The 26,055-nt window shown below is 41.6% G+C and overlaps 2 protein-coding genes across 3 annotated transcripts; both read left to right on the plus strand.

The window, feature by feature from the left end:
* The first annotated feature begins 5,471 nt into the window (after positions 1 to 5,471).
* per1b (period circadian clock 1b) lies at positions 5,472 to 15,269 on the plus strand. 2 transcript variants are annotated; one of them, XM_034856693.1, is made up of 19 exons: positions 5,658 to 6,052; positions 6,331 to 6,584; positions 6,741 to 6,862; positions 7,064 to 7,265; positions 7,416 to 7,610; positions 7,959 to 8,037; positions 8,230 to 8,336; positions 8,610 to 8,763; positions 8,967 to 9,237; positions 9,475 to 9,583; positions 9,782 to 9,941; positions 10,029 to 10,138; positions 10,429 to 10,575; positions 11,482 to 11,838; positions 11,972 to 12,756; positions 12,848 to 13,034; positions 13,452 to 13,665; positions 13,791 to 13,941; positions 14,065 to 15,269. In XM_034856693.1, the coding sequence occupies exons 1-19, from the start codon at positions 5,658 to 5,660 to the stop codon at positions 14,353 to 14,355; spliced, it is 4,290 nt and encodes a 1,429-aa protein (XP_034712584.1). In that variant the 3' UTR covers positions 14,356 to 15,269. The 2 variants fall into 2 exon arrangements, with proteins under 2 accessions (XP_034712585.1, XP_034712584.1); XM_034856694.1 differs by lacking the exon at positions 10,429 to 10,575 and having other exon boundaries at positions 5,472 to 6,052; positions 14,065 to 14,355.
* A 1,824-nt stretch (positions 15,270 to 17,093) lies between these two features.
* pcolceb (procollagen C-endopeptidase enhancer b) lies at positions 17,094 to 25,130 on the plus strand. Its single transcript, XM_034856768.1, has 9 exons — positions 17,094 to 17,296; positions 18,579 to 18,687; positions 20,496 to 20,754; positions 21,086 to 21,210; positions 22,181 to 22,317; positions 22,459 to 23,096; positions 23,239 to 23,319; positions 23,506 to 23,676; positions 24,315 to 25,130. Exons 1-9 carry the CDS (start codon positions 17,211 to 17,213, stop codon positions 24,443 to 24,445), a joined length of 1,737 nt encoding a protein of 578 aa, XP_034712659.1. The 5' UTR covers positions 17,094 to 17,210; the 3' UTR covers positions 24,446 to 25,130.
* Positions 25,131 to 26,055: the final 925 nt, after the last annotated feature.

The following is a 26,055-nucleotide window of genomic DNA, read 5'->3' on the forward strand; positions in this document are numbered from 1 at the left end:
TTGCCGCAGCCGTAAGTACTAGGCAAAACGCGCAGCAGAAATAGCCTCGTGTTGTTTACTGCATGGTAGAGAGATACAGTCGACGAGATGTGGCAAATTTCTTGACTTCTTGGCAATATCAATATAGTTAAATTAATGTATAATATGAGTGGTTTCAAATAGCTTACTACTGGCTTTCCTATTTTATGCTTGAGAACAAAATTATTTAGAGTTAATACACATATGATTTGAAAATATCAACAAAACTTGCTACAGCATAGTTAAGGCTGCTGCGTAGTTAGGGAATTACAAGATACATATTACTTCATATTACTTACAAGATACATATTGCTCAAGTCAAAATGGCCTCTTAAACAGTAGCGGTTACAGTTTCAGTGGTGCCAGTGAAACTGTAACTTACGCTAGCTAGACTTTGAACAAACTGCTGACTGGAACAATATAATGGTGCTATTACCCGTATTACGGTTGAACAAATAGGCCACATCGAGTTTTGGCACTGGCTACGGATACGCCCTCTCATGTATGTTTGGAAAAGAGCTTAGGACCAGTCACTCCGAAACGTGACCACTGAGCCCCGTGCAGATAGCCCCGCCCTTCTCAGCCAATCGAAACGCGCTGGGTTGGGTTTAGGCGGGGACATTGACTCGGGCTGTCCAATCACGGTAGTTGCCCACTTGCTAGACCGTGGACTTTCACGTGTGTCTCTGCGTGTAAACTGCTGTTGGGGTGTACGGGCAAACATATCAAGTACATACTGTAATTACAGACCGAACAGCAAAGACAGTTGTTGCTACAATTATTTGTGTGCTTCCTTTTTGACTTACAAGAAACCTCATCGTGGAATATCAAAGTTGTTATCGGTTTGAAGCATATCTAAGGTAAGCTGTTCGCGTTTGGGTTGTAAATAACGTTTAGTCGTGTTAGTCGTAGCAGCTTTGTAGCTAGCTATGCTAGCTGTCACTTCGGTATCAGTGTAGCTAGCTAACGCTAGCTAATGTACAAACGGCAAATACCCATTTTTTAAAGCTACTCAGACGTCTCACAATTTAGCTACAGTGAAACTAAGCTCTGGTTTAACTCTCTAGCTACCTGTCGCTTAATGTAAATGACACCATCACGAGTCACAACAAGAAAATATTAATTATTTTGCGTAAATGTATCGTAACGTTAGATAGACACGAATTGTATTAACTGTGCATACGAGACACAATTGCACTTGTAACAGTAGTTTAACAAGCCTCCTTAAATCATGGGCGCAATACCACTTCACCTCTATGTTTAATTACTATTGTTACTTTTTTATTCACAGCTTTGACTGAACTATTGAAGCAATAGCAAATATTTTCCAGTTTGTTTTGATTAAGTTTACATGAGTTTAAACTACAGTTTTGCATTGCGCACCACACATCACCTACACAGGCTGCATCTAAACATTCCTTTGTACGTTATTTATACTAAAACATGATCAAAATCATTCATCACACAACCCTAGCAAAACCTGCTTACAATGCATAGTTATAAATCAGCTATACAGAGTTGTAGTTACGTGTGCATAAGCAAATACAACTTGATACAGTGTTGCCACCATTAAGCAGCATTAATTGTGCATGGATGACAGAAGAGGTAAGATGGTAGTTTCAGAGGTGGTGCAATCCACATTTAAACTAGACAATCACACATATGGTGGGGACTGAATCATCACTTGAGACGGGACAAGTAACCAGCTTATAGTTTTATCACCGTGACACTTTAAGATGAGAATGATGATTCACCACCGGTACTTAGTTTGGACCCCAATGGGTGAAGCAGCAAAGTATCAACACAATATGTCTCCTGTTTTTCCTAGAATATAGCTTTTATTTGTAACTTCACGGGCCACAAAAAGTCACACAGCGTTGTCCCTCTCGATTTGGGAAGAATAGGAAGGTAACACGTCTGATCTGGTTCCGTTTCTGTTGTTCTAATCAATGAGGGTCGCTTTGCAAGTCAAAGTTGTTAATCCTAGGGCTAGTGGTTACTTTCAAACTGTCTCTCATTTGAGTTTTAAACACATTCGTTTTCTGCAGCTGTACACTGGTTGCTCAACAAAGTTATATGGACAAAATATAATATTTTGCTGGTGGGCTAACCAGACATAGCATACTATATTGTTTTTCTACTCGCACACTTATAGAAAAGCTGGTTTAGTGGATCATGTTGTTAACACTAGAAATATGTGATGTAGACCAAGGATACTAAGGTTGACTAAGTCTGGATTGTGCATTGAGTCTGGTTGAATTGTCTTGGTATATTGTAAAGTCATTCTTACTAAGAAGTCATGTGGCCATGCAGTTTTTCCCTCCCCCGCATCTGCCAGTCATTTTAAGACAAACCTCGAGGCGGAGCTGAGACCAGACAGAGCCTATGAGCAGGAGCTCTGTTGTAGGTACTCCCACTATGCAGGGCGCGCTCCCTTATTGGTTCAGAGATCCGACCAATCAGCGGCCGGTACGGCTGGGAGAAAGCACTGCTGCGGACACGTGCAGTTTTATAGAAAAGCCATGAGGGCAGAGCTGCTGTGCATGCGCTGTTGTGTACTAGGCAATGATATGTAGAGCAATTTGCGTTTCTGCTACGGATGTTCAGACAAGGAAATGAAACGGCACTGCTTACCGTGATTGAAATATATTAACATGTGATGCTGGGTGTTGGGATGGTGCAAATCGGGGTAGGTTCTCTTTGAGAAAATCACACATGATCATGCATGGTACTATGCCACACCTTCCTGCAGTAGGCTATCTATGTCCTGCAGCCTTCAGTTCATTGCAGCAGGGAGGTGTGGTCTCTCAGGTTATCTTGGAGTTAAGGTGACTTGTTTTGTACAAGTTGCATCTTACTCATATCTTTTGTTTGGTGATATTGTGTTGGTATAGCCTAGAGTATGAAACTGTGACTGTTATTGATCTTAAATAACAGGCCAACACACTGTCCTTCATAATATATTATTTCTTAGAACCTGTTTGTGTGTAAATGCATTACAATTCACAAGTTATATCACATTCAGTAAAATTGACTGCAAGTGGTGCTGCCACTGTTTGTTTTCATTATACATTTTTCTAATTATTATATTTGCATTAACTGTCATTGCAGACGTCATTTTCAAGCAATACATTTTTATTTGTCACAAGAAATTGTAAGAGGTACAATTCCAGTGACATGTTATTCATCAGCTCCTTAAACTTGATGATTCATCATTAAGCAGAATGTGGCCGTCAGATCAACATACAAAAAAGGTTGGCAACACCGGCGCTCCAGGATCCAGCTAAGTCCCAACGAAAGGACACTACAGCTCCCAAATTCCTGTTGAATAGACAGTTCAGTATACATTTTGTGGAGCTGGCAGAGAGGCTACTGGAGAGGTCACAACAATAAATATATATATATATATATAAAACAACATTAAGCCCCCAATAAGAAACAAATTTAAGACAGTGGAACCAGTTAATGTTTTTTTAAATACATTTGAGTAACAACACAATACACTGGATCAGTTGATTTCACATTGATCATTATCCTGTAATAATTGCAGTCATTGTTCTGAATAAGTCACTTCCTTGTCTCTGTGTGAGATCATTTGGAGCTTTACAGATAGACATCAGATGAACACTTGTTTTTGCATTAGCATTGTGAGCAGATTTGTGACCGACTGTTGGAGCAGAGCCCAGACAATGTTAAGTTAAAGGAGGGCCGTTTAACCGGTAATAATGCCATGTGACTTCTCTAGATTCAGGGGTGTCTTGGGTGTTTGTTGTTTTGCTAATCAGACAAAGTGAATGCATTTTTTAGTTAATTTGATTATTGACTAAACTGCCAATTGTTTTCTAGATTAATCTGTTAGTGGTTTATCCTTAAAAAAGCAAGAAATAGTGAAACCAAGTGATGATGCATATATTCCTTTTCATACTGAGAGACATTGTCCGCATCACATGAAATTGTTAAAACTCAGATCAGTTGTTGTCCAAGTTGTCTTGTTTGCTTTAGTTATTTGTCATTAGCTGTGGCACCTGTTGTCCTCTTGTCAGATCTAATGAGCAATCTCTAGCTGGTGGTGACGGCAGTGAACCGGTCCACTTAGCTGTATTGGGTCATTGCGTCAGGAAAGGAAGCTTAAGTTTTTCTGAGCTGTCCGTGCAGGAACATAACATGTCCTGAACAATTTCAAACTGTGCCATGATGCTTTTGGTCAAGGAAAGCAGGTAAATTGGGTTGTTGGGCAGCTGGGTGTCTAAAATTGAAAGAATTGACAACCGAGGACTGGCTTGCGTTAGGGGTTGGAATCACCAGACGCCTCCCTACTCGATATCATCAAGATACTTGTGCCAGAATACGATATTATTGTGATTTTAAACATATTGCAACATTTTGCGATATTGCAATTTATAACTTTTTCCCAACTTCTAATTTTTCCCAATGTCAAATGATGTCCCCAAAAGAAAACTTTGTCAACATCTTTTTTATCTAAAAAAATACATTTCTCTGTTCATATCACTTATATTTTAATGTTTCAAAATGGGATTGTCAAGCAGACAAACTGAGCAACACATATATAATAAAAGATTGATACTTGGCGCCTGTGTTTTCGAGTATTGCCACTGAAAATATCGCGATACTATGCTGTATCAATCTTTCCCCCACCCCTAGCTTGCGTCTTCTTCTGTGTGCGTCTGCAGGGCTTATAGGATTAAAAGATATCTCCCTTGCCCAGGAACTAAATAGCACTAGACTTTTACTTGCGTAGGTGCTGGCCTGATAAATACTTTCACATACTTTACACAAGCAATCCTTAATTTGTAACAATCCTATTATGTTTAGCTTTGTTGCGTCCTTTAGATAAAAAGGGACTAACTAAGCTATGACGAAAGTCAAATTGCCCATTTAATTTCGGCATTAACAGAGGATCACCTGTTATACCCAGCATGCATACGCACAAGCTGCTTGCAGATAGGACAAGGAGATTATTGTCAATCTGTGTTCAAAAGGGGGTGACGGTTTATTCTAGATAAAAAGCCATGTTTGAACCTTCCTTGGACAACAACACAAACGGATGATCAGCATTCCTTTTTTTTTAGTGTTTTCGTAGCTATAGTCCTTGAAAGATAATTGCAAGACCATGACAAGCATTTAGTAAGATAATATTGTTCCTTCTCTTTCTCTGAACATCTTTCTCTTTATCTATATTCTCAGGTAGCACCTAGAGCATCACATCTCTGAAGAGACAAGAGGACCAGATACAGAGTGAAGAGAGTGTGTTTGTTTTACTCTCACCCACAATCTCTCATCCCATCTTCTGGAGCACTGGTGCCAAGGCCGTTTCACAAACTGAAAATCCTCTCTTATTTGCATTACTTTGAGTAAAACCTTTTCTCAAGATAATTGCTGTCTTTTTTGGAAAGGCAGCCTTCCCATTTTTGGTCTGAAAACCTTCAAAGAAGGGCTCAGAGCAACAAACAATTTTTGCTGGAGAAGCAATGAATTTCTCACCTTAGTTCTTTAAACTACCAGCAAAAAAACATGATTCACCTGTGTGTAAATAGTAGTCCCACTTAAATTTAAGTTCCTCCTGTTATCACCTTGGCTGACATCTTAGTAAAGCTGTTCCAGCCTCATCCTACACTAGTATGAGTTATGACAACTCAAAATCAATGCCCAACCGCAGCATTCAGGGGAGAGTGTCAAGGGCCGATGAGGAAGATAATGAACAGGAAGCAGAGTCAGAAGGGTTAAACTCTCTGAAAACCAGCAGTGGTCACCCCAGTGCCAGTGTCACCACTCAGGAGCAGGGAAGTGGAAATGAAGGCGGCTCCATTGGCAGCGCATCTCCCAGTGTGGGGTCTGAAGGCTTGTCTCGAGACCAGAGGGGGCCCAACTCTGATGATATGGATGGACTCTCCAGTGGGAATGACTCCGGTGAGAGGGAAAGTGGGTCACGTGGGCGCCAGTCCATACGCAGCTCCCATAGCTCTTCAAACGGCAAAGACTCTGGCATGCTGGAAACCACGGAGAGCAACAAGAGGTAAGAGAAGTTAGGAGACAAAAATCCACATATACACAAAAGTAAGCAACCGTTTCTTAAATCAAAAAAGCTCTCCTCGCATCAGTTGCTAACACACGCTATTGGTGTAGACAGCATTATACAGATATCTATATCATTAGATATAATCGGATATATTAGATTTCTTGTTCTGGGCAGTCCTACACGTGCATTTGCGCATGCTAACAATACATGCATATGCATCTGTTCATCTGTGTGTCAAATTGTCATTGATCATCCACTGTAATCTTGTTTCCCAGCTCCAACTCCCAGAGTCTCTCACCTCCCAGCAGCTCCCTGGCCTACAGCCTGCTGTCGACCAGCTCAGAGCATGACCCCCCCTCCACCTCTGGCTGCAGCAGCAACCAGTCTGCGAGGGTCCAGACCCAGAAAGAGTTGATGAAGGCCATCAAGGAGCTGAAGCTCCGCCTACCAACGGAGCGCAAGGCCAAGGGCCATGGCAGCACTATAAATGCACTAAAATACGCACTTCAGTGTGTCAAACAAGTCAGAGGTGAGAGCGTGTTTTTGTTTATATCTTCTTAATATATATATATATATATATATATATATATATATATAGACACACACACACACACACACACACACACACACACACACACACACACACACACACAAACACTGACTCGGTTATGTTTAACAATTTCAGCCAACAAGGAGTACTATCATCAGTGGAGCGTAGAGGAGTGTCATGGCTGCAGTCTGGACTTGTCTGCCTTCACAATTGAGGAGCTTGACAACATCACATCAGAATACACCCTCAAAAACACTGTAAGTTTATACCGTTATTCCTGCAATAGTTCCTGGATGTCCGCTTTGAGCAGCTACCCGCCAGCACCCCAGACTAACAGGAATGTGCGAGGGCTTGCAGCTTTGATTTATATTCTGAGATCCAATTCACTTGACCTGGTTGTGTTAGACAAATAAGATGCTAACATTCACTACAAAGGTTTATTTTTTCCCCCCCTTTAGGACACTTTCTCCATGGCCGTGTCATTCTTATCAGGAAAGGTCGTTTACGTATCACCCCAGGGCTCGTCCCTGCTGCGCTGTAAGCCAGAGCGTCTCCAGGGGACCATGTTTTCTGAGCTTTTGGCCCCTCAGGACGTCAGCACTTTCTACAGCGGCACAGCACCCTGCCGCCTGCCAAACTGGGCCTCCTGCATCGGGTTTGGTGAGTAGGCAGAGTGAAATTGGGAAAGGGTTAGAAAAAGGGCAGATGGTATTGTAGAAAGTGTTTCACAGGCAGTGAAATTTCAAGGGGATGTGATATCTCACAGAAAGTATTGCCCATATCTGACTTTCTCCAACTCTTTCCTCTCAGCTTCTCCTCCAGTCGATTGCACTCAGGAGAAGTCCATGTTCTGTCGAATCAGTGCCGACCGGGCACAGGGTGGTGAGTTGCGCTACTACCCGTTTCGCCTCACGCCCTACCAGCTCACCATCAAAGACTCAGATGATGCTGAGCCACAGCCCTGCTGCCTACTCATCTCAGAGAGGGTCCACTCCGGATACGAGGGTATTTGCCATTTTACTGTATGTTGCACAACTGCATGCTGTATTCATGTGAGCGACAGAGATAGCAAAGATGGAAATAACTCCAATCTCCTGTCTTATTTAAGTCAAGTCACGTTAATGGACTATCCCTTTTGTTATAAATTAACCAATGTCCACAGATAAGCTTGTTCAATCAGTGAGTTAAAGAAAGCGGAGCCACAAAGCTACTTCTTGTCTTAAACACTGAATGACTGGATGCCTTTCCAAATTGAAAATCAACATTTATCATATCTATTTAAACTTATTATGTCAGTCTGTCCTCCAAAACATGCTTTTAATCTGTTGTATGTGTGTCCTTTGTGCCTCTCAGCTCCTCGTATCCCTGCAGACAAGAGGATCTTCACCACCAGTCACACTCCCAGCTGCCTCTTCCAGGAAGTTGATGAGAGGTCAGTTTCTTCAAATCTCTAAGACGATTATTTGTTTTCATAATAATCAAACATGTCCAAGTGAAAACACAAACTCTTCTATTCATAAACAAATTTAGTTGTAAACTTCTAGCTGTTCTAGGACAAATATGTAAATGTACAAATATACAGTAAATATATATATATATATATATATATATATTGTGTTTTCAGGGCAGTGCCACTGTTGGGCTACCTGCCCCAGGACTTGGTGGGAACCCCCACCTTGCTCTACATCCATCCTGAAGACAGGCCTATGATGGTGGCAATACATGAGAAAAGTGAGTATATTTACACTGGACTCTGTAACTGCGGCCCAAATGTGCCAGATACAGGAGAACAGACTTTTGTCTGTCTTTAATTTCTACAAGACTCATTTACTTTTTCTTTATTTTAGCCCTTATTATGCATTTACATTTATATTGTACTATGGAGTCAGAATGCATATAGAAAGTATAGGATTTTATATAAAAGATCATGACCTTTGTCTTCCGTTTCCATTTCTTTAATCCATCTCAAGTTTCTTATATATGTCTGCACTTGTCTCCCTTCAGTCTTTCAGTTTGCAGGGCAGCCGTTTGACTCTTCACCTTTTAGGATGTGTGCCCGCAGTGGGGAATATGTGACCATCGACACTAGTTGGTCTTCCTTTGTCAACCCCTGGAGCCGGAAGGTGGCCTTCATTGTGGGGCGCCACAAAGTCAGAACGTAAGAGAACTAGTTTGCTCATTCAAAAACAATTGCTGCCAGAGCATTGATTATTTGTAAGTTTAAGTATTTGTAAAAAGTTTATCTTAAGCTCTTCCAAAGCCTGAGCACATGTAGAGTTTCAATCTGGGCAGTGGTCCTTTTAATCTAAAGCTTGAGTGCACCGTCCTCAAGTGGGGCTCTAACGTTGTACCCGTCTCTAGGAGCCCTCTGAATGAAGACGTCTTCACGACACCGCAGGGCTGCGACACTCGGACCACCACGCCTGACGTCGTGCAGCTGAGCGAGCAGATCCACCGGCTCCTGGTGCAGCCGGTGCACAGCGGCAGCTCTCAGGGCTACAGCTCAATCGGGTCCAGTGGCTCACGAGGATCCCGCCGCTCACACCAACAGCATCTCAGTGCCGCCTCATCCAGCGACAGCAACGGCCCCGCAATGAGAAAAGCTGCTGCCGCGGCCCCTTTGCACAAACCTGTGAGTCTGAGCAACCAGTGATTTTAGGTCTAGATACATTTGAGCCAGTCATGTAGGAAATCTCAACATAAACCTGAGATATTGCTAGGACTAAGATAAACAAAGCAGAGTAAAACAAGTAGTGGTTATCCTCTGAAAAACGGTATTTTAAAATAATATATGGAATTCACAGCCATGCCATGCCATGCCATGTCATGCCATGCCTATTAAACAAGTCCGATGTTGTTATTTTTCCAGATGACATTCCAGCAGATCTGCAAAAATGTCCACATGGTCAAGACTAATGGGCAGCAGGTTTTCATTGAGTCGCGTAACCGGCTACCACCCAGAAAAATCCCCCCCACAGGTAAAGTAAAAGGACAGTTACATTATATAGTATTGTTATATGATGTGACAGTCAAATAACAATGGATGATTGTGGAACTTGAAAGGGCCAGTAATTAAAACTGTTGGAAGATTTCTGTAACAGACGAGTAAGGAAATGAGAAATATGAGGCATGTTGATGTTTTTTTAATTTCCTGTTCCTCTCTTTTCTCCATCCAGGCACAGCAAGCATCAGCGCATTCAGCAGTGACCCGGTCAGAGGTTTTATACCTGACATGACAATACCAGCCAAAGCTTTGATCCCTGCACCACTTGTACCGACGGAACCCCCGACTGGCTACTCCTACCAGCAGATCAACTGTCTGGACAGCATCATAAGGTGTGTGTGCAAGCCTAAAGCTGATTCTATTATATCTTTATTTTTTAAATTAATTTACTCATCCAACAATGCTCTGACTTTACGCAGGTACTTGGATAGCTGTAACATTCCTAACACGGTTAAAAGGAAGTGTGGCTCCTACACTGCCTCCTCCACGTCTGATGAGGACAAACAACAGGAGGCCAGCAACAACACAGGTACGTTTTGATAATTAACTACAACATATTTGGTTCATTATTTAGTAATTAGCCAGGCTTGATTTACATACATATCTACTTATTGACTTATTACATATCTCTGATCCACTTATTTAAGAGTTATTATTCAAGTTTTTTCCCAGTTGTTTTTGGTTTTGGTTCTTTATGCAGCATCCTTGATTTGTCTCATGACAACTTCCTAGATTACCAATAGGCATGTTTTTACATGTGTCTGTCTGTGCTTGTCTGGACGGAATACGATCATTTACAGCAACTTGTTTTCTCTGCAGGTGGTTCAGTTAACCTTGTAAGTGAACCACCTCCTCTCCCTCCCCTGACCATGGCCACAAAGGCAGAGAGTGTAGCCTCAGTCACGTCGCAGTGTAGCTTCAGCAGCACCATCGTGCATGTTGGAGACAAGAAGCCTCCTGAGTCAGGTGGGAATCCTCAACACTCACACTCTCTGAACCCTGCAGTCTGTCACTCAGCAGGGTGTTTCTTTGAACTGAATTTAAAAGACTTCAACACAAATTAGGCTTGAATGTACAATCCTCTTTTTCTTTTGAGCCCTACTTTTTATGTTGACCAGTCTGTTGTATTATTTTGTCTTCCTTGCTTGTTTTGCAAAGAAACTGACGAAAAAGTGCTTTTATTACTGCCAGTCTTACAGGTTTATGCAAATTAATTCTTTATGTTGCAGAAGCCTGTAGCAGGTAATCTGATTTATTAGGGGTGTGTAAAACAAATAAATATTAATAATAATAATAATAATAATTAATTTACAGTCATATCGGCATTCAAGCTCTACAGATTAAAATTGATTCATAGAATTCCAAAAATCGGTTTTGTAACAGCATGTCTACTATCACATGGAAAAAATAACTACATTTACGTACTGTGAATCGTTTTTTGAATCCAAAATTAATTTTGAATTAGATATTGAGCCTAAAAATGTATATCGTACACCCCTATGATTTATGTTTTTTTCACATCTTGGTTCATTTTTGTACATTTTGTCTTCTATTTCTGGCCTCGCCTCTTTTACTTTGCAGTCTCCTCTTTCGCTCTACTTAAATGTTTTTTTTTTTGTCTTTTACTGTGAAAGTGTGTACAGTGAACTGACACAGTACTGTCTATCTACATCATTAGCCACCATAAGCTACTGGTCATACTAGACCAAATAAGGCTGGAGCGACAAAATCCATGAGTGAATTGAATTGAGTGCATTCTATGTATGTTCTACTTTTCATTTGTCAGAAAAGGAATGTGCCATTTCTTCATTCAGAAGTTACAGCCTTACTTCACAGCTTTAACTCTCCTTTGTGCTTTTTTCTCCATCACAGACATCATCATGGAGGAGGCCCCAACAACTCCCACTCTTGCTCCTCCTACATTTACACCAACTCCTCCCACCAGTGGTCTGACACCTCCCGCTAACGCAGCCGTCACCTTTTCTCCTCTCCCTCCCCCGCCTCCTCCTCTTCAAGCCACTCAGCCAGAGAGGGAGAGCCGGAGAAGTGGAAGTGTAGGAGGAGGGAGCCGCATGGGTCTCACAAAGGAGGTGCTGTCCACCCACACCCAGCAGGAGGAGCAGGCATTCCTTGACCGCTTCAAGGACCTCAGCAAGCTGCATGTTTTCGATCAGACGGTATCTTCGACTCCGCGCTGTCAGACCCCAGCTGCCAACCCTCTGTCACGAGGTAGGGGAACGCTGCTCCCACCAGCTAAACACACACTCACACTGTCATGTGCACACAATAATACATGAATTGTTTATTCGCAATAGCTAAAATTGCAAACATTTAGTTTAATTCAGTGTCTCCTCTTTCCCAGGAGTGCGTTGTTCTCGGGATTACCCAGCCGCGGGAAGCAGCACCAGTAAAAGACGTGGTCGCGGCGGTAAGAGACTCAAGCAACAGGAGTCATCTGACCAGCACAGCTCTTTGAACCGGAGCGGGACCCGTTGTGACCCCAGAACCAGCACAGCACCCATGCCCCTTGGCATGCCTATCAGACCCCCAACAAACTCTTCCTCCTGGCCGTCTGTAGGGTCCCAGGCAAGCATTCCCGGCGCCCCTTTCGCTCCGGGTATGCTGCCAATATACCCGGTCTACCCACCACTCGCACAGCCCTTACCCATGCCAGATCCATCACGTTTCCCATCTACCCAGATGGTACCTCCAATGATGGCCCTGGTTCTGCCAAACTACATGTTCCCCCAGATGGGAGCAGCAATCCCTCAGCCAGGCCCCACCCCAGGACACTTTTACAATCCTAACTTCACAGAAGGATACACTGTAAACCCAGCAGCTGTCCCCAATGTTATTTCCAACACCGTACCCAATTTGGCCACCTGCGGCCCGTCTCGTAGCAGCACCCCCCAGTCCTACATCCAGACACCTGCTGACCATGAGGGTGCAGAGTCCCCCCTCTTCCAGTCCCGATGCTCCTCACCTCTCAACCTGTTGCAGCTGGAGGAATCACCAAGCAACCGCTTAGAGGTGGCCACGGCCCTGGCAGCATCACAGCAAGCCACGCCTTCTGTGCAGGGAAGTGTGGCTGCGGGACAGAGCTCAGTCAATCAGAGTTCTGATGATACCTCCAAGGAGAATGAGAACGTAAGTACACAGGCATTCAAGACAAGATGTTGAGCTTTAAAAACCATTACATTTCATCTAAAATGTTTCTTTATTTCATTTCCCTCTTTAGGGTGAAGCTAATGAGTCAAACAATGATGCCATGTCCACCTCCAGCGACCTGCTGGACATGTTGCTGCAGGAAGACTCTCGCTCAGGCACCGGCTCAGCTGCCTCTGGGTCAGGGTCCTCTGGCACGAGGTCCTCTGGTTCAGGCTCTGGCTCCAATGGTTGCAGCTCCTTTGGCACCAGTGGCATGAGTAAGTCATATCATTTTACCATCACAGAGATTTTAAATCAACACCCAATTTTCTTTTTACAGAATTATGGGTCCCCCCGACAGTGTCATGGCCTCCTTTACACAGAGTAATAGATGTCAAAAGGCCTTTTCCCTGAGAGAAATCTTTTTTTAAAAACACTCGCACTTGCATTTCAAGCATTTTAATTATCCAAAATGAAACAAAATATTTTTGTGTTGCTTTCCTCTTTATGTAAGATTTTGAGTTGACTGTATCCATATAACATGTAGTGAATCCAATCCACTTTATTTACTTTATTTAGTTAAATGTGAGGCCATAAATTTGGGGTTTTGAGCATAAAGGCCTACTGCAAACAAAATCCCACTTGACAAGTCTTCTCACAAATCATTCTCAAATGTCACTTCCTTGTCCCTTCAGGCAGCAGCCAGGGCAGCCACACCAGCAAGTACTTTGGCAGTATCGACTCATCAGAGAACGATCGTTCCCGCAAACAGCCAGCAGGGGGTAGCAGTAGTGCTGGAGGGGATGGTGGAGAGGAGCAGTTTATCAAGTGTGTCCTGCAGGACCCCATCTGGCTGCTAATGGCTAACACTGACAACAAAGTCATGATGACCTATCAGCTGCCTGTCAGGTAGGACCCTAGGCAACATGTGACCAGACAACACAGCTTATATAGTTTAGTGTCACACTTCTTGCGACTTAGCAGCCTCAAGGTGGGACCTACCGTGACCTGTTTTCCCTGTGCCTGTACAACAGAGACATGGAGACTTTGCTGCGAGAAGACCGCGAGGCCTTGAGGAGCATGCAGAAACACCAGCCACGCTTCACCGAGGACCAGAAGAGGGAGCTGAGCCAGGTGCACCCCTGGATCCGCACAGGGCGCCTGCCCCGAGCCATCAACATTTCTGTAAGTACACTGCAACTCAACCCTACACTGTGAATGGTTGCAAAATGAATTACGGTTTAGCTACATCAAGTAGCAACACACCGGAAAAAGAAGATCACGTGTGGTCTCTCTGGTGTCTTTCAGGGCTGTGAGGGCTGCAAGTCTCCCCCCTCTGTACCTCCCGCCGCTCCGTTTGATGTGGAGATCCACGACATCGAGCTGTGCAGTGTGCTGAAAGCTCAGGACGAGAGCGCCAGAAAGGACGATCAAGATCTGACAGAGACAGCCATGGATGAAGCTCACCCAGAGGATGAGGATGATGACGAGGAAGAAGAGAAAAGAACTAAACTACAAGACAGCAACCATGACATGACAGCAGTAGAGCTGAGGGCGGCCCCGGAAGAAGTGAAAGAGAAGTCTCACATGACCCACTAAGGAGTTGGCCAAAGACAAAGAACGTTACTACCCTGATATGCAGAACATGTGCACCTTCCAGGACGTCTGTGCCAAAAAACATTACACAGGGTTTTAAAGTTGCCAGGACATTAAAAATGATGCATATTGATCAAGACAACTTCAATGTATTGTTGGACATATCAGACAGGACACTTCAGTCTGACTTTGATGACAACACGCCCGGCATGTTGTATGGAAACCACAGGACATGCACACTCCGTTTAGAGAAGGAATTAGTACTTTACTTTCCTTGTTCTTGTAGTTCTTGGCATATTTATTGAAGTTGTAAGATAATCAGAGAGGACTAAAGTGAATGTGTTACAAAAAGGCGCCTTTACCTAAAGATGGATGTGCTTCACCACTGTGTCCTCCGTCAGGTGTCCCCTCCTGTTCAGGGTTCAGCTTATGAGGAAAAGAAGGGAGCTTATGTGGGACTTATCTTCTTGTGGAATGTTGTCTGGGATCCTGCTCCCAACTCCATCCTGTTTGTCTCAATTACTACATTTTTGTTTTGTATAGTTTTTGTTTTTTTAAGTAAAAGGTTTTCCCCGATTATAAAAACTAAAAAAATCTTTCACCCAATAGACAAAATGTACAGTTAGATCCATGCTATTTTTTGTAAACAATGTCATTTATTTTTATACTTTCATCCACTGCAAGCAAAAGATAAAATCCCCAAAGAGTGTCTACTGTAATAGGTGAAAAATGTGAAAATCCAGGATTAACATCTTCATCCTCAGTCTTTTAAACAAAGATGGTTATTGTCGTGACTTGAGGGATGTACAGTTAATCGTGGGGCAACTTGGCAACTGCCGGGAGACTAAGATGGACTCCTTAGGTTTCTCCTTGGCCAGGTATTAGTCTGTGCATTGGTGTGGGCTCCCCACAGGGGACAAAATGGACAATGACTCAGAAATCACGGACAGTAGCTCCTTAAGGAGCTGTAAGACCTTCAGCAGAGGCAGAGCTCTTGTGCTTGCCTCTGTGTTAAGTGGATTTGAACAAAGTGGACGTACCTCTAAAAAGTCTAAAAGTGTTTACTATCTTTTATGCTTTGTCCTTTTCACTATTCCTCAGTGGCACTGTTCTGGTCATGTGATATCTGTTGCTTTATGATGTCAGTTTCTAAATATTTTTGTGAAATTCTTTGTACATCAAAATACAATAAAAAATGACTTTTAATCATTTAAGTGTGAAGTCCGACATGCTTTTTTCTTCTTCTGCAGTTAGTTTCATGATTACATCTCAGAAGTGTCCCGAATGAACTGGAAGCAGAGAGCAGATCAGGGCAGCAGCTTTCCTGACCAAACCACAGTCTGCTTCTATTCAGCTGCGGTTTCTACCCAGAGTGGTCACCGCAGCTTAAAAAAGACAAAGGCATGCCCTCGTTTAGACAAACACAAAGCGGCAAAGTTGACTCCGTTGCACTTTATCATTATAATAATGAAGACAATGATTGTTATGCATGTGGCTCACTGTGTGAGAGCTGATAAACTAGCCACAAATGAGCAGGTGGGTCTTACCCTTCCAAAACAAAATGCATTTTGCTGTAGAATTTAGCATATTTAAAGAGTATGCTCTGTTTTGGTTGAGCCTCGTGCATTTTTTTCCCTTTCCTTCCTGCCTTTAGACTTTTTTTACTACTTACTTACTGTGAATTCTCCGGGAAAGAATTCAATCCACATAACCTTCACTTGTTAAAGTAAATTGTGCACGTGTGACCAGATAGTCTACAGTCAAGCTCGCAGCAGTACAAGCTCTACTGAGGCTGTCCTTTCAGCTGAAAGCTTTAATTAGCGCAAACACAAAGCACATCTGACACTAATGCCTTTGGTTTATGACTACATATCTGCAAAGTATTGGACAAATTAAAAATGTACTTTTTTGGAAGAACATACAACGAGCAACAACACCTCAAAATCACAAAAGATACTCAATAAATAAATAACTTACATTTCAGAGTTTTATCAGAAACTGCTTAATTGGCCAAGTAAGTGTAAACACAAGGGAATTCTTTGTGTTTTATGTTATAAATGTCCGGCAACAACTCTTAGGCGTGGCAGCGTTCTTATCAACTACGATATACACTGGCGATTGTGTAGTCTCTAAAAAATTAGCTTGAAATTTAGAAGTGAAAAACTACAGAACTATTAAACCTCAGAAATAATTTGACATGGCCTTAATGACATTGCTACATTACATTAATTTGTGAATTTCTTTTACATTTTTGTGAAGTTAAAATGATTTACAAAGTCATCATGATTTGTCCTCTGGTGAACATGAATGCATTTATAACAAGCCATCCAGTGGTTGTTGAGATATTTCTGTCAGAGCCAGTGTGGTGGACCGACCAACCAACTGGCAGACCAACATTGCCAAATACAGATGCCTTGCTGCTAGCCGGCGGCTCAGTTAATACATCAATACACGCACGCAGGCACGCACGCACGCATGCACGCACGGGTACTCTGTCCATTAGCACGCACCTGCATAAACATACATTTTCCAGATATTATGCTATGCCCTACCTGTTAAACAACAACACAGAGCTGGAACATAACAAGCACACTGTACTCTGAACTGTACATACATTGCTTTTGGGCATAAGTCAGTGTAATTCATGTTTTCCCTGTATCAAACAGCCTTCTGTCCTCTCAATATTACATTCATTAACCTTTTCCTTTCTTTTCATTACACACCTCCTCACCCGTCACTTCCCTCTTCATCCTCTATCCACTCCCTGTTTTGAACCTTGCGTCTCTCCACGCCTCTACTCTTGATTCTCCCTCCTTCCTCTCCTCTCCCGTCTTTTCCTACCCTCTGAGGACAGCAGGATGGAGGACAGCGTGTGGACTGTGTGCTTTCTTGTCATTCTGACCCTGGGATGGACTAACGCTCAGAGTCACAACAACATCACCAGGTAAACAGAGATTTGAGATATTATCCAAGTGTTTGTGTGGCAACTCCGTGGCTATCAATGTCCCTCTTGTGCATCTGTTTTTTTTTTGCCTACATCCTGCATGTGCACATGTGGCATGCCATTTTCAAGCCCACATCTGTCTAGATTAACTACTGTGTGTGTGTGTGTTTTCCTCTGGTTGCAGTATTATGATTACAGAAAGCACAGTAGAAATAGAAGGTTGCAGTGGAAGATGTGGTTGGCATCCCGTAAACACACAAAATGATAGCATGCTGTAATTGATGTAGTGATTTAACTGTGGAGGTGCACAGTAGCTGGCCCTCATGATGTTTTTGTCAAAGCTGGAATTAAATTCTGACTTTTAGCCTCTAAATCCACAGTTTTGACTCTGTAAATTTTGAATTTCTTTTTTGGAGACGCTTGTTAAATCTGCCGTGTGCACTGCTATGGCCACACACACACACACACACACACACACACACACACACACACACACACGTACACAGGAATTGAACACGAGAAACAAACAAATGCCTGTGGGCTGTTCAGCTCCAGCGGGTCAGAAGGGAGGGACTCCACTGCCGCTGGGTTTTTCTGACCAAATTCGGCCTTACAGTACTTCAGCGGAAACATATTGTATGCTTGAAGACCATGACAGAAAAGAAAAAAGGGCCGCTTAATGGGTTGATGATCACAGAAAGGTAACAGATTACAAATTTGGACCTTTGTTTCTACCAGAAACAAGCACAAAACAACAAAAATGTAGCCACAAAGTCGAGTTTGATGAAAAAACACTTTAAGCCATTTTAAAGACTCTAACTGACAAGATTCCAAAGGAGCCAACATCTAAATTAACAAGTCTGCTGCCAAATTAAAAGTTAAGGTTTTCCCTGCTTTGATCGGTTTATTTGAGTTTGTGTCACCAAACTCCATGTGATCGGGCTGTTGAAAGTGCCTGCCTGCTAAAAGTAAATATGTGTTACTGACAACTTTCTTGTGGCACAGCCAGTGTGTAAAGAAATCTCACAGCACATATACTGTATATTGACAGTCTTCCTGGCTTGGTTTGACCAACTTTTAAAGAAAACCAAACAAACCAGGAGAGTTCATTGGGAACCTCCCCAGACTCTGGGAACAGAGACCGACTGTGCCCCTGTGGTTTTAAGCGTTGATGTAAAAGTGTGTGGATGCGCTCTGCCTTACTACTCTCTGTAAAATTGTGTTCTCTTCCAATGCAGCAAGTTAAACGCAGTCAATGGTGGTTCTGTATTACTCTTTTTAGGCCTATCTTCCAATGTGGAGGCCACCTGGTCACAGACACAGGCATCGTGGCCAGTGAAGGATTCCCCAGTCACTACAAACCCAACAGTAAATGCACCTGGTACATCACTGTGAGTCATTTTTGAATAACTACACCATTACATTGGACACAAACTCAACAAAGTGGCTGGTAATTGTCATCTGACCGAGGTGTGTATCAAAAATAAAATCCAATTCATTCACAATAAGTGTATGAAATTAAGGGGAACAAAGGACAAAAATGCCCCATCAAACCTGGAAATGCCCCCATAAAAATGTATCTAAAGGGCAAGCATTGCCACCAAGATTTCAATTAAAATATATATGTATTATATTTAGAAACAAACAAACAGTGCTGTTACATATAAATGCACTGATAAAAGTATGCTTTGTATTTATTCATGTTGGAGGTGCTGAACACTGAATGCTTTTAATCTGTGTTCATTTTATCAGCCCAAATAAGAGAAAACACCTCCATTGGTGTACAACTAAGGATAATGGTAAACATATTGTAACAGTAGCACAAGAATACCACATTCATAAAGTCAGCAAACTAAATAAATCCCATTAGTTATACAAGCAGCAGCTAAATTACTCATGCTAGCATTAGCCACCATTAGCAACTGGTCATATCAGGCTAAGTGAGGCTGTAGCGACAAAATGCTCTGAATTTATTAAACTGAGCAAGGTAGCATTTTTTACTGTTGGTGAGTTGATCTACTCGTGTAAATGTCTTTGTGCTTATGTAACTGTATTGTTGTTTAAGTTGTCCAAATTTGTCTAGTCCATATCGACGTCCAGTAGCCTACAAGTAGTCCCGACGTGCTGTAACCATGTTTTACGTTTCCGCAGAACAGGAACCTGCTGAAAACCAGTTCTTTAACCGAGTCAGGCCCGTTTATATTGTAATGTAACTTTCATTTTTCCTGTACAATAAACATTAATGAATGAGTGTGAACTAATAATATCGCTTCAAGGGGCTCCTTATACATTTATGTATTCATTGACAACAGCTTGGGGGACTTTTGTGAGCTGTGTTGAGTTCCAGTTTTAATTATCAGTTTCCAACATTTAATGCTAATCTTTAAACGTACAGAAATGTGGACTAGAAATGTTCCCCTTTAGATTTGAAAGAGCAAGCATAAAACACACAAAGATTCCAGCCTCACAGCAGCTGCCTCCAAGACTTCTGCTGATGTGATTGTCCTTATACGTTCTCAGCTTGATCTGGAACATACCATCTGCTCAGGTAAACACAGGGTGAGCTAGACTAATACAAAGCTCATAAGGAGTACTGAATAACAAACAAAACCTTAATTTAAGATTCCTTTGTTGACTGCAGACAATCACATTTTATCTTTGGGCACACAGACACTTCAACAGACACGCTCAACTTTTAAAGAAAGTAAATCACTGCAGAACAGTTTTACTGCTTCTTTCACAACTTGGCAGAGCCCAATCACTGCCTGCATAGAGGACCGAATGATAAACACCTGTTGTTACTTTAACTAATTAAGCCGATGATCATCACTAACGTGACAAGCAGGACACCAACGAAACTATCCTCTTTTACACTTTTTATAAGCTTTATGTGGTTTCTTTTAAAACAAAAATGACTGATAAATTATTAGATTATTTCAAACGTTGAATCTAAAATTAATTATTGAGAAATATGGGCTGGTAAGGCAGCCTTTTTAAAAACTCATAACTCCATCCATGTATTTTAAGACTGTGCCCATTACACTACATTTAACAATCTAAATATTTGTTGTGCATCATTTTATACACCTTTCCCCAAAAATTTGAGATATTGACTGGAATTTAAACAGAAGTTCTGCTGCTTTTATGAAATAGGGGCAGGACCAAATACGCTTAAAGCATCACCTGTCGCCCCCTCCAGGTTCCAGAGGGCCACGTGGTCATGCTGGCTTTCCGCCTCTTCGACATGGAGGCCGACCCCACCTGTCGGTACGACTACCTGGATGTCTACAATGGTCACACCCGCTTGGTGCAGAAGCTGGGTCGTTTCTGTGGGACGTTCCGGCCTGGAGCCCTCATCTCCACCTCCAACACCATGATGTTAGACATGGTGTCAGACGATGCTACTGGAGGAAGAGGCTTTCTCGCTTCCTTTAGTGCAGGGAAGCCACATGTGGAAGGTGTGGACATGTAGTCCCACAGAAACACACAATGAGCTTCTGAAGATGAGGCTAGGCAGTTTTGTGCAGTGATTTTCTAATAATAGATGGCAGCACTGTGGTTATATTGGCTGATGTTCCTACATATTTTTATTGTCTTTGAAAAAGGGTAACAATCATCTCTGGAATTAACAAAACACTACTATCTGTCAGATATATGAAAGCTCATCAGCACACCCCTAAAAAGCATGTGTTTCTTTCTGCCTTGAATACGGTACCACAGGCTAAAAATATCCTTCTCTTATTTGAAAAAAGGTGCATTAGCATTTCCTATTATTTTCTATTCCCATAGAGAATCAGTTCTGTGGAGGACGTCTGACCAAATCGCAGGGCTCTGTGAAGACGCCCAACTGGCCCAACTCTAATTACCCAGCAGGCATCAGCTGCTCCTGGCACATCTCTGTAGAACCAAGCAATGTGAGCTATTGCACTTTTTATTTCTTACTTTTTTATTATTCATTTTATTTTTTACGGACCATGTAAAAAATGTTACATAAACTTTACCATTTGATGCATTGTACCAGAGTTAGCCTTAGGCTAATTTACAGTTACTAGTGTATCTAAAATGTCCCCTTTCAAAGACTCAGACAGTGACATCTCAGAATATCCTTATAAACGTAAGGATTTTAAGTTAGTTGTCAACAGACTGATGATATCAAGGTAGGCTAAGTAGCTAGTCTAGTTACTAGTCCACCTCAAATGAAATACAAACTTAACAGCAGGTCGACACAAAAGCTGAGAAAACATCTAAAATGAACATGTTGCTAGGTTAGCTAGCTAGTTTTTTCTAGCTTGCTAGCTTTGAATAGAAAAAAATGTTGACTGTGGAACAGAAGGCTGAAATCTGTTCAATAGAAAGCACTGTACAGGCTTGTCGTAATAGGGTAAGAAACCATTCATCCGTTGACAGGTTGAAAGATTTCCACAATATTAATATTATAGATTTTAGATTATCTAGGTGTGTTGAATAAGTTTAGTTGTTGCAGGAGAAGAATACATTAAAATAGAAGTGAAGAGGCCCGTCACAAGGAAATGTTCAACCTCAGTTCCCTGATCTAGTGTGTGTGCAAGTTTGTGACAGTGGCCTTTAGACGAAGTTCAAATGAAAGACTTCATTGAGTGCCTGAAGGTGTGTTCATGTGTACCAAGAGATTGAACGCAAGGAAAGAGGGAAGGAAGCACGAGTGAGGGAGAGAGTAAATGCCCTTCTGTATTTCAGAAGTCTTGCCCTTCTCCTCCACCACTAGTAGCTATTCTACTGCACTGTGCTGGATTCATGAAAACCAGTCAGGATTAAACATGTACCAGCTTTTATCATTCATTCCCCGTTATACATTTCATAGTTTGTGCTGGCATGTTTGTGTGTTCATTGCCACCTCTTCCCCAGGTGATCGAGGTGAAGTTTGTGAAGCTGGACTTGGAGGCTGACATGTACTGTCGCTACGACTATGTGGCATTGTTCAATGGGGGCGAGAGGGATAACTCGCGGCGGATTGGTAAATTCTGCGGAGATAGTTCACCAGGGTGAGATTACTGATCAGGAATGGGTGGAAAAAGAAGCCAAACACTAAAGGTTCTTTGCATTTCCACATGTGTCTCTCCCCTTTGCTAATCTTCCTCCTTCACACCTTTTTTTTCTGGCTATTTTCCCTTTCCTTCACATAGAACAATAGTGACAAACGGGAACGAGCTCCTTGTCCAGTTCATCTCTGACCTCAGCGTAACGTCAGATGGCTTCATGGCCCACTATTCCAGCGTGCCCCGTGGGTCTCGGACGCCCACCGTCGGGGGAGACTTCATCTTTCGACCTGAGACAACCTCAGCGCCACAAAGAACAGTTGTGAAGCCAAGCAAACCAACCAAACCAACCAAACCAACCCCCAAACCTAGGCCTGGCCTCCAGCCTAAACCCACCCCAAAACCGTCCAAAAGGCCACCGGTCAAGAAACCGCTGAAACCTCCACCACGCAAACCTATTGTCAAGCCTACAGTCAAGCCCACGGCTAAACCCAAACCAGCTAAACCTACACCTAAAGCACCTGTGAAAAAACCTATGCCTAAACCGGGAACTAAACCTACACTCAAACCTAAGATTAATAAGCTCAAACCATTCTTTAAGCCTAAACCCACACGTAAGCCTGCACTAAAGATCAAGCCCACCTTAAAACCTGGTGTCAAGCAGGTAAAGCCAACCTCCAAGAGTGGCGTTAAACCAACAGCCAAACCCAAGATTAAGCCTAAAGTGACACCTAAATCTGGAGTTAGCAAGACAGTAACAAAGAAGCCTTTTGTGAGCAAGAAACGTAAGTGGAAGTAATTGATTTCTAAGTTAACAATCTGCACTTAGCTTTCATGTACTGAACATGTGCACCCCCGTATCGAGAAGCAAGTTAATGTGCTCATCATGTGTTTGTTGATGTTTGTGTGTCTGTGTGTTGTCTTCAGCTTTACAACTAAACCCACTGTGTATACAAGCCTGTAAGAGGACAGGAACTCTCCAATCCAGCTTCTGCCTTCATGACTTTGGTGAGCAACATCAGCTGCACATCTAGTCTGTAGAAAACATAAACATAACTTGAATATTTATGTTAAAATGATTTAGTTTCACAATAATTGGTGTATAATTTGTAAAAGAAATACCATTCAACTACTTTCTCTTTCTTGACATTTTTTCAAATTTGTATCTATTGTACTTCTTTCTATCTCTTTCAGTGGTTACGGGTAAGGTTACATCTGTGACCACTGGTCCGAGGGGCTCAGCAACAGTTGAGGTATCCATAATTAAGGCCTATAAGGCAGGACAACTGAACATCACCAAATCAGGGCTGATCATGTCAGTCACACTGACCTCCACCTGCAAGAGATGTCCTGGGCTGCTCAAAGGTACAGTGGAATTAGCTGTATTTACAGCCTTTCTCTGCATATCACACACATCTTTTGTAGTGACTGTCAGGTAGTGAGAGTTGAAATCAAATGCTAGATCAGGAAACTTTGCTACAGACAGTACACAACTACTTTGCATTGATATAGCAATTTACCGTCTGATGCATAAGGAAGGTAAAGACTGTGCTTCATACCATGGAATATATTAAAATATTTTAAAAAAATCAGTTCTTGCAAATACACAAAATATATAAACTCAGGTCAGTTTCCCCTCCTTTTCAAATGTATTACTATAAAGACATTGTATGCAGATGATAGGATTCTTTATTTAACCGACATACCCCTATCATAAAAGTCAGTCAATGTTGGAAATAAAACTGTCTGATTACAGATGGAATATGCAATGCAATGTTGTTGTTGTTTGGTTCTTTTTGGAAGTAATTAGGGTAATAAATAATAAATAATTACCATTATCGAGAGTATAACAAAGAAAAGAGTATTTCAGTATTACTTGTTAATTGATTTGCTACAGTTTATGCATTTTCAAATTATATTTTTCCATAATTTAACCCACCCAGCTCCTCTGATGTGGGTGAGCTGATATTTAATATATTTTGAAACATTTTTTTCTTGTTTAGGCCGGAATTACGTGTTGATGGGAAATGTCGACGCACAGGGCAACGGCCTTCTCAGCCCCTCCAGCTTCACTCTCCTCTATAAGCCCGTCCACGCCAAAGCACTGGCCAACCTCTCAAGCAAATCATGTTAACAGTACAGGCCAGCCCACCAAAGATGGACAGCCCTGACTATCTGTCTGAAAACATGAAACTTATAACACATCTAGAGTGGAAATATTATCCAAACCTAATTTTTCACTGTCTTGAAAATTATTTAATAGAATAAGCATACATCATTAAGTATAATATTTTGTATGTAAATTGTAATATTTCTTTGATAAAACATTCACATTAATAACCATGATTTTAATATTTCCTTCCTGGTATTTTCTATTACGTTTAACATGAAAAACAAATGTATATCAGACACAGATCAAAACACAGATGAAGTACAGTATATTCTCATGAAATCCACCAACCACCCTGAATTACTGTGTAGGTTTGTTGTCTTTCAGTTCAATCCAACTGTATTTTGGGCGTGGCATAATCATCATCATCATCGTCATCATTATCATTACCATGATCAGTCTTGCTTTGAATCATATCCTAAATGTTTAGAAAGAGAAACCCAACTCATGAATCAGGTTGTATTTTTTATTTTTTCTGCTGGAAAAATATACGCACCTTGCAGATATGAGTTCCCCTTCCCCCTGTTTCTAGTCTTTGTGCTAAGCTAAGCTAGGCTAAGCTAACCAACTGCTAGTTATAGTTTCATTTTAACAGTACAGACATGTGAATAGTGTCATTCTTCTCATCAAACTCTTGGCAATATAACAATTGGCATTGCCCTTCAAGAGTTAACAGGATTCTATCTCTTTTGCAATTTCCCATGCATATCATTTCGCAGCTTTTTTGCTTTGCCTATTTTTGTTGATTTTGTATCAAGTTTTTGTTCTTTTGCTGCAACTGTTTTGCTTTGTCTGTTTGTATTACTGCTTGTGTATGCTATCTTGTTTATGATATGATTCTTGTGTGCTAGCATGTCATGTAGCCTATGTAGGTGGTGGATGTGTTGGAACTGTTTAGATATGTCTTTCTAATTTTTGACATTTCTGTTTTAACCCCCACCCCACTCCTTCAAGACGGTTTGTCTTTTGTCAGGCTGCCACTGTAAATAAGAATGATTTCTTCAATTTGTTAGTAAATAAAAAATAAAAGGCAAACCGGTGGCGTGTCTTGTTGCAGTAGTCTGTTATGGCTTTATTGTACTGATTGAGTAGATTCACACTTTACCTACAGTAGAGAAAAAGAAGCCTGTGTTCACTTTTTCACATTTTTTGTTACAGCCTCCTGCTAAAATTGTTTAAAAAAACCTTCACCCCTAATCAATACCTCATAATGACAAATCAAAAACTGAAATTTAATGGTGTAGTGTTATTTTTAAAATGTATTAAAAAGAAAAAACTAAAATATCACATTAACATTTAGACACATTTCGGACACTTGAAATGTAGCTCAGCTGCTTCTAATCTGATGTTTCTACACCTTGATAGAATCCACCTGTGGTAAATTCAGTTGATTGGACATGATTAGGAAAGGCACACACCTAGGTCTGACTGACAATTAAGTACTTTGTCATGATCTTTCTTCTAAGCTTTGCATTTTTATTTTGAAAGTTTATGCACCTCAAAACAATTTAAATAACTAAAAACTATTACTCTATATAAACTATATCATACAGTGAGGAGTGTGTGACTCTGTA

This window comes from Etheostoma cragini, chromosome 19, assembly GCF_013103735.1.
Source record: "Etheostoma cragini isolate CJK2018 chromosome 19, CSU_Ecrag_1.0, whole genome shotgun sequence".
NCBI classification, from domain to species: domain Eukaryota; kingdom Metazoa; phylum Chordata; class Actinopteri; order Perciformes; family Percidae; genus Etheostoma; species Etheostoma cragini.

Excerpts from the sequence above, each read along its gene's own strand:
- per1b (XM_034856693.1), top strand. The coding sequence starts at position 5,658 with ATGAGTTATGACAACTCAAAATCAATGCCCAACCGCAGCATTCAGGGG. Across the intron at positions 7,266-7,415 it reads GGCCTCCTGCATCGGGTTTG|CTTCTCCTCCAGTCGATTGC; the intron begins GTGAGTAGGCAG and ends CTTTCCTCTCAG. Across the intron at positions 10,139-10,428 it reads GGAGGCCAGCAACAACACAG|GTGGTTCAGTTAACCTTGTA; the intron begins GTACGTTTTGAT and ends TTTTCTCTGCAG.
- pcolceb (XM_034856768.1), top strand. The coding sequence starts at position 17,211 with ATGGAGGACAGCGTGTGGACTGTGTGCTTTCTTGTCATTCTGACCCTG. Across the intron at positions 18,688-20,495 it reads AATGCACCTGGTACATCACT|GTTCCAGAGGGCCACGTGGT; the intron begins GTGAGTCATTTT and ends CGCCCCCTCCAG. Across the intron at positions 23,320-23,505 it reads CTTCTGCCTTCATGACTTTG|TGGTTACGGGTAAGGTTACA; the intron begins GTGAGCAACATC and ends TATCTCTTTCAG.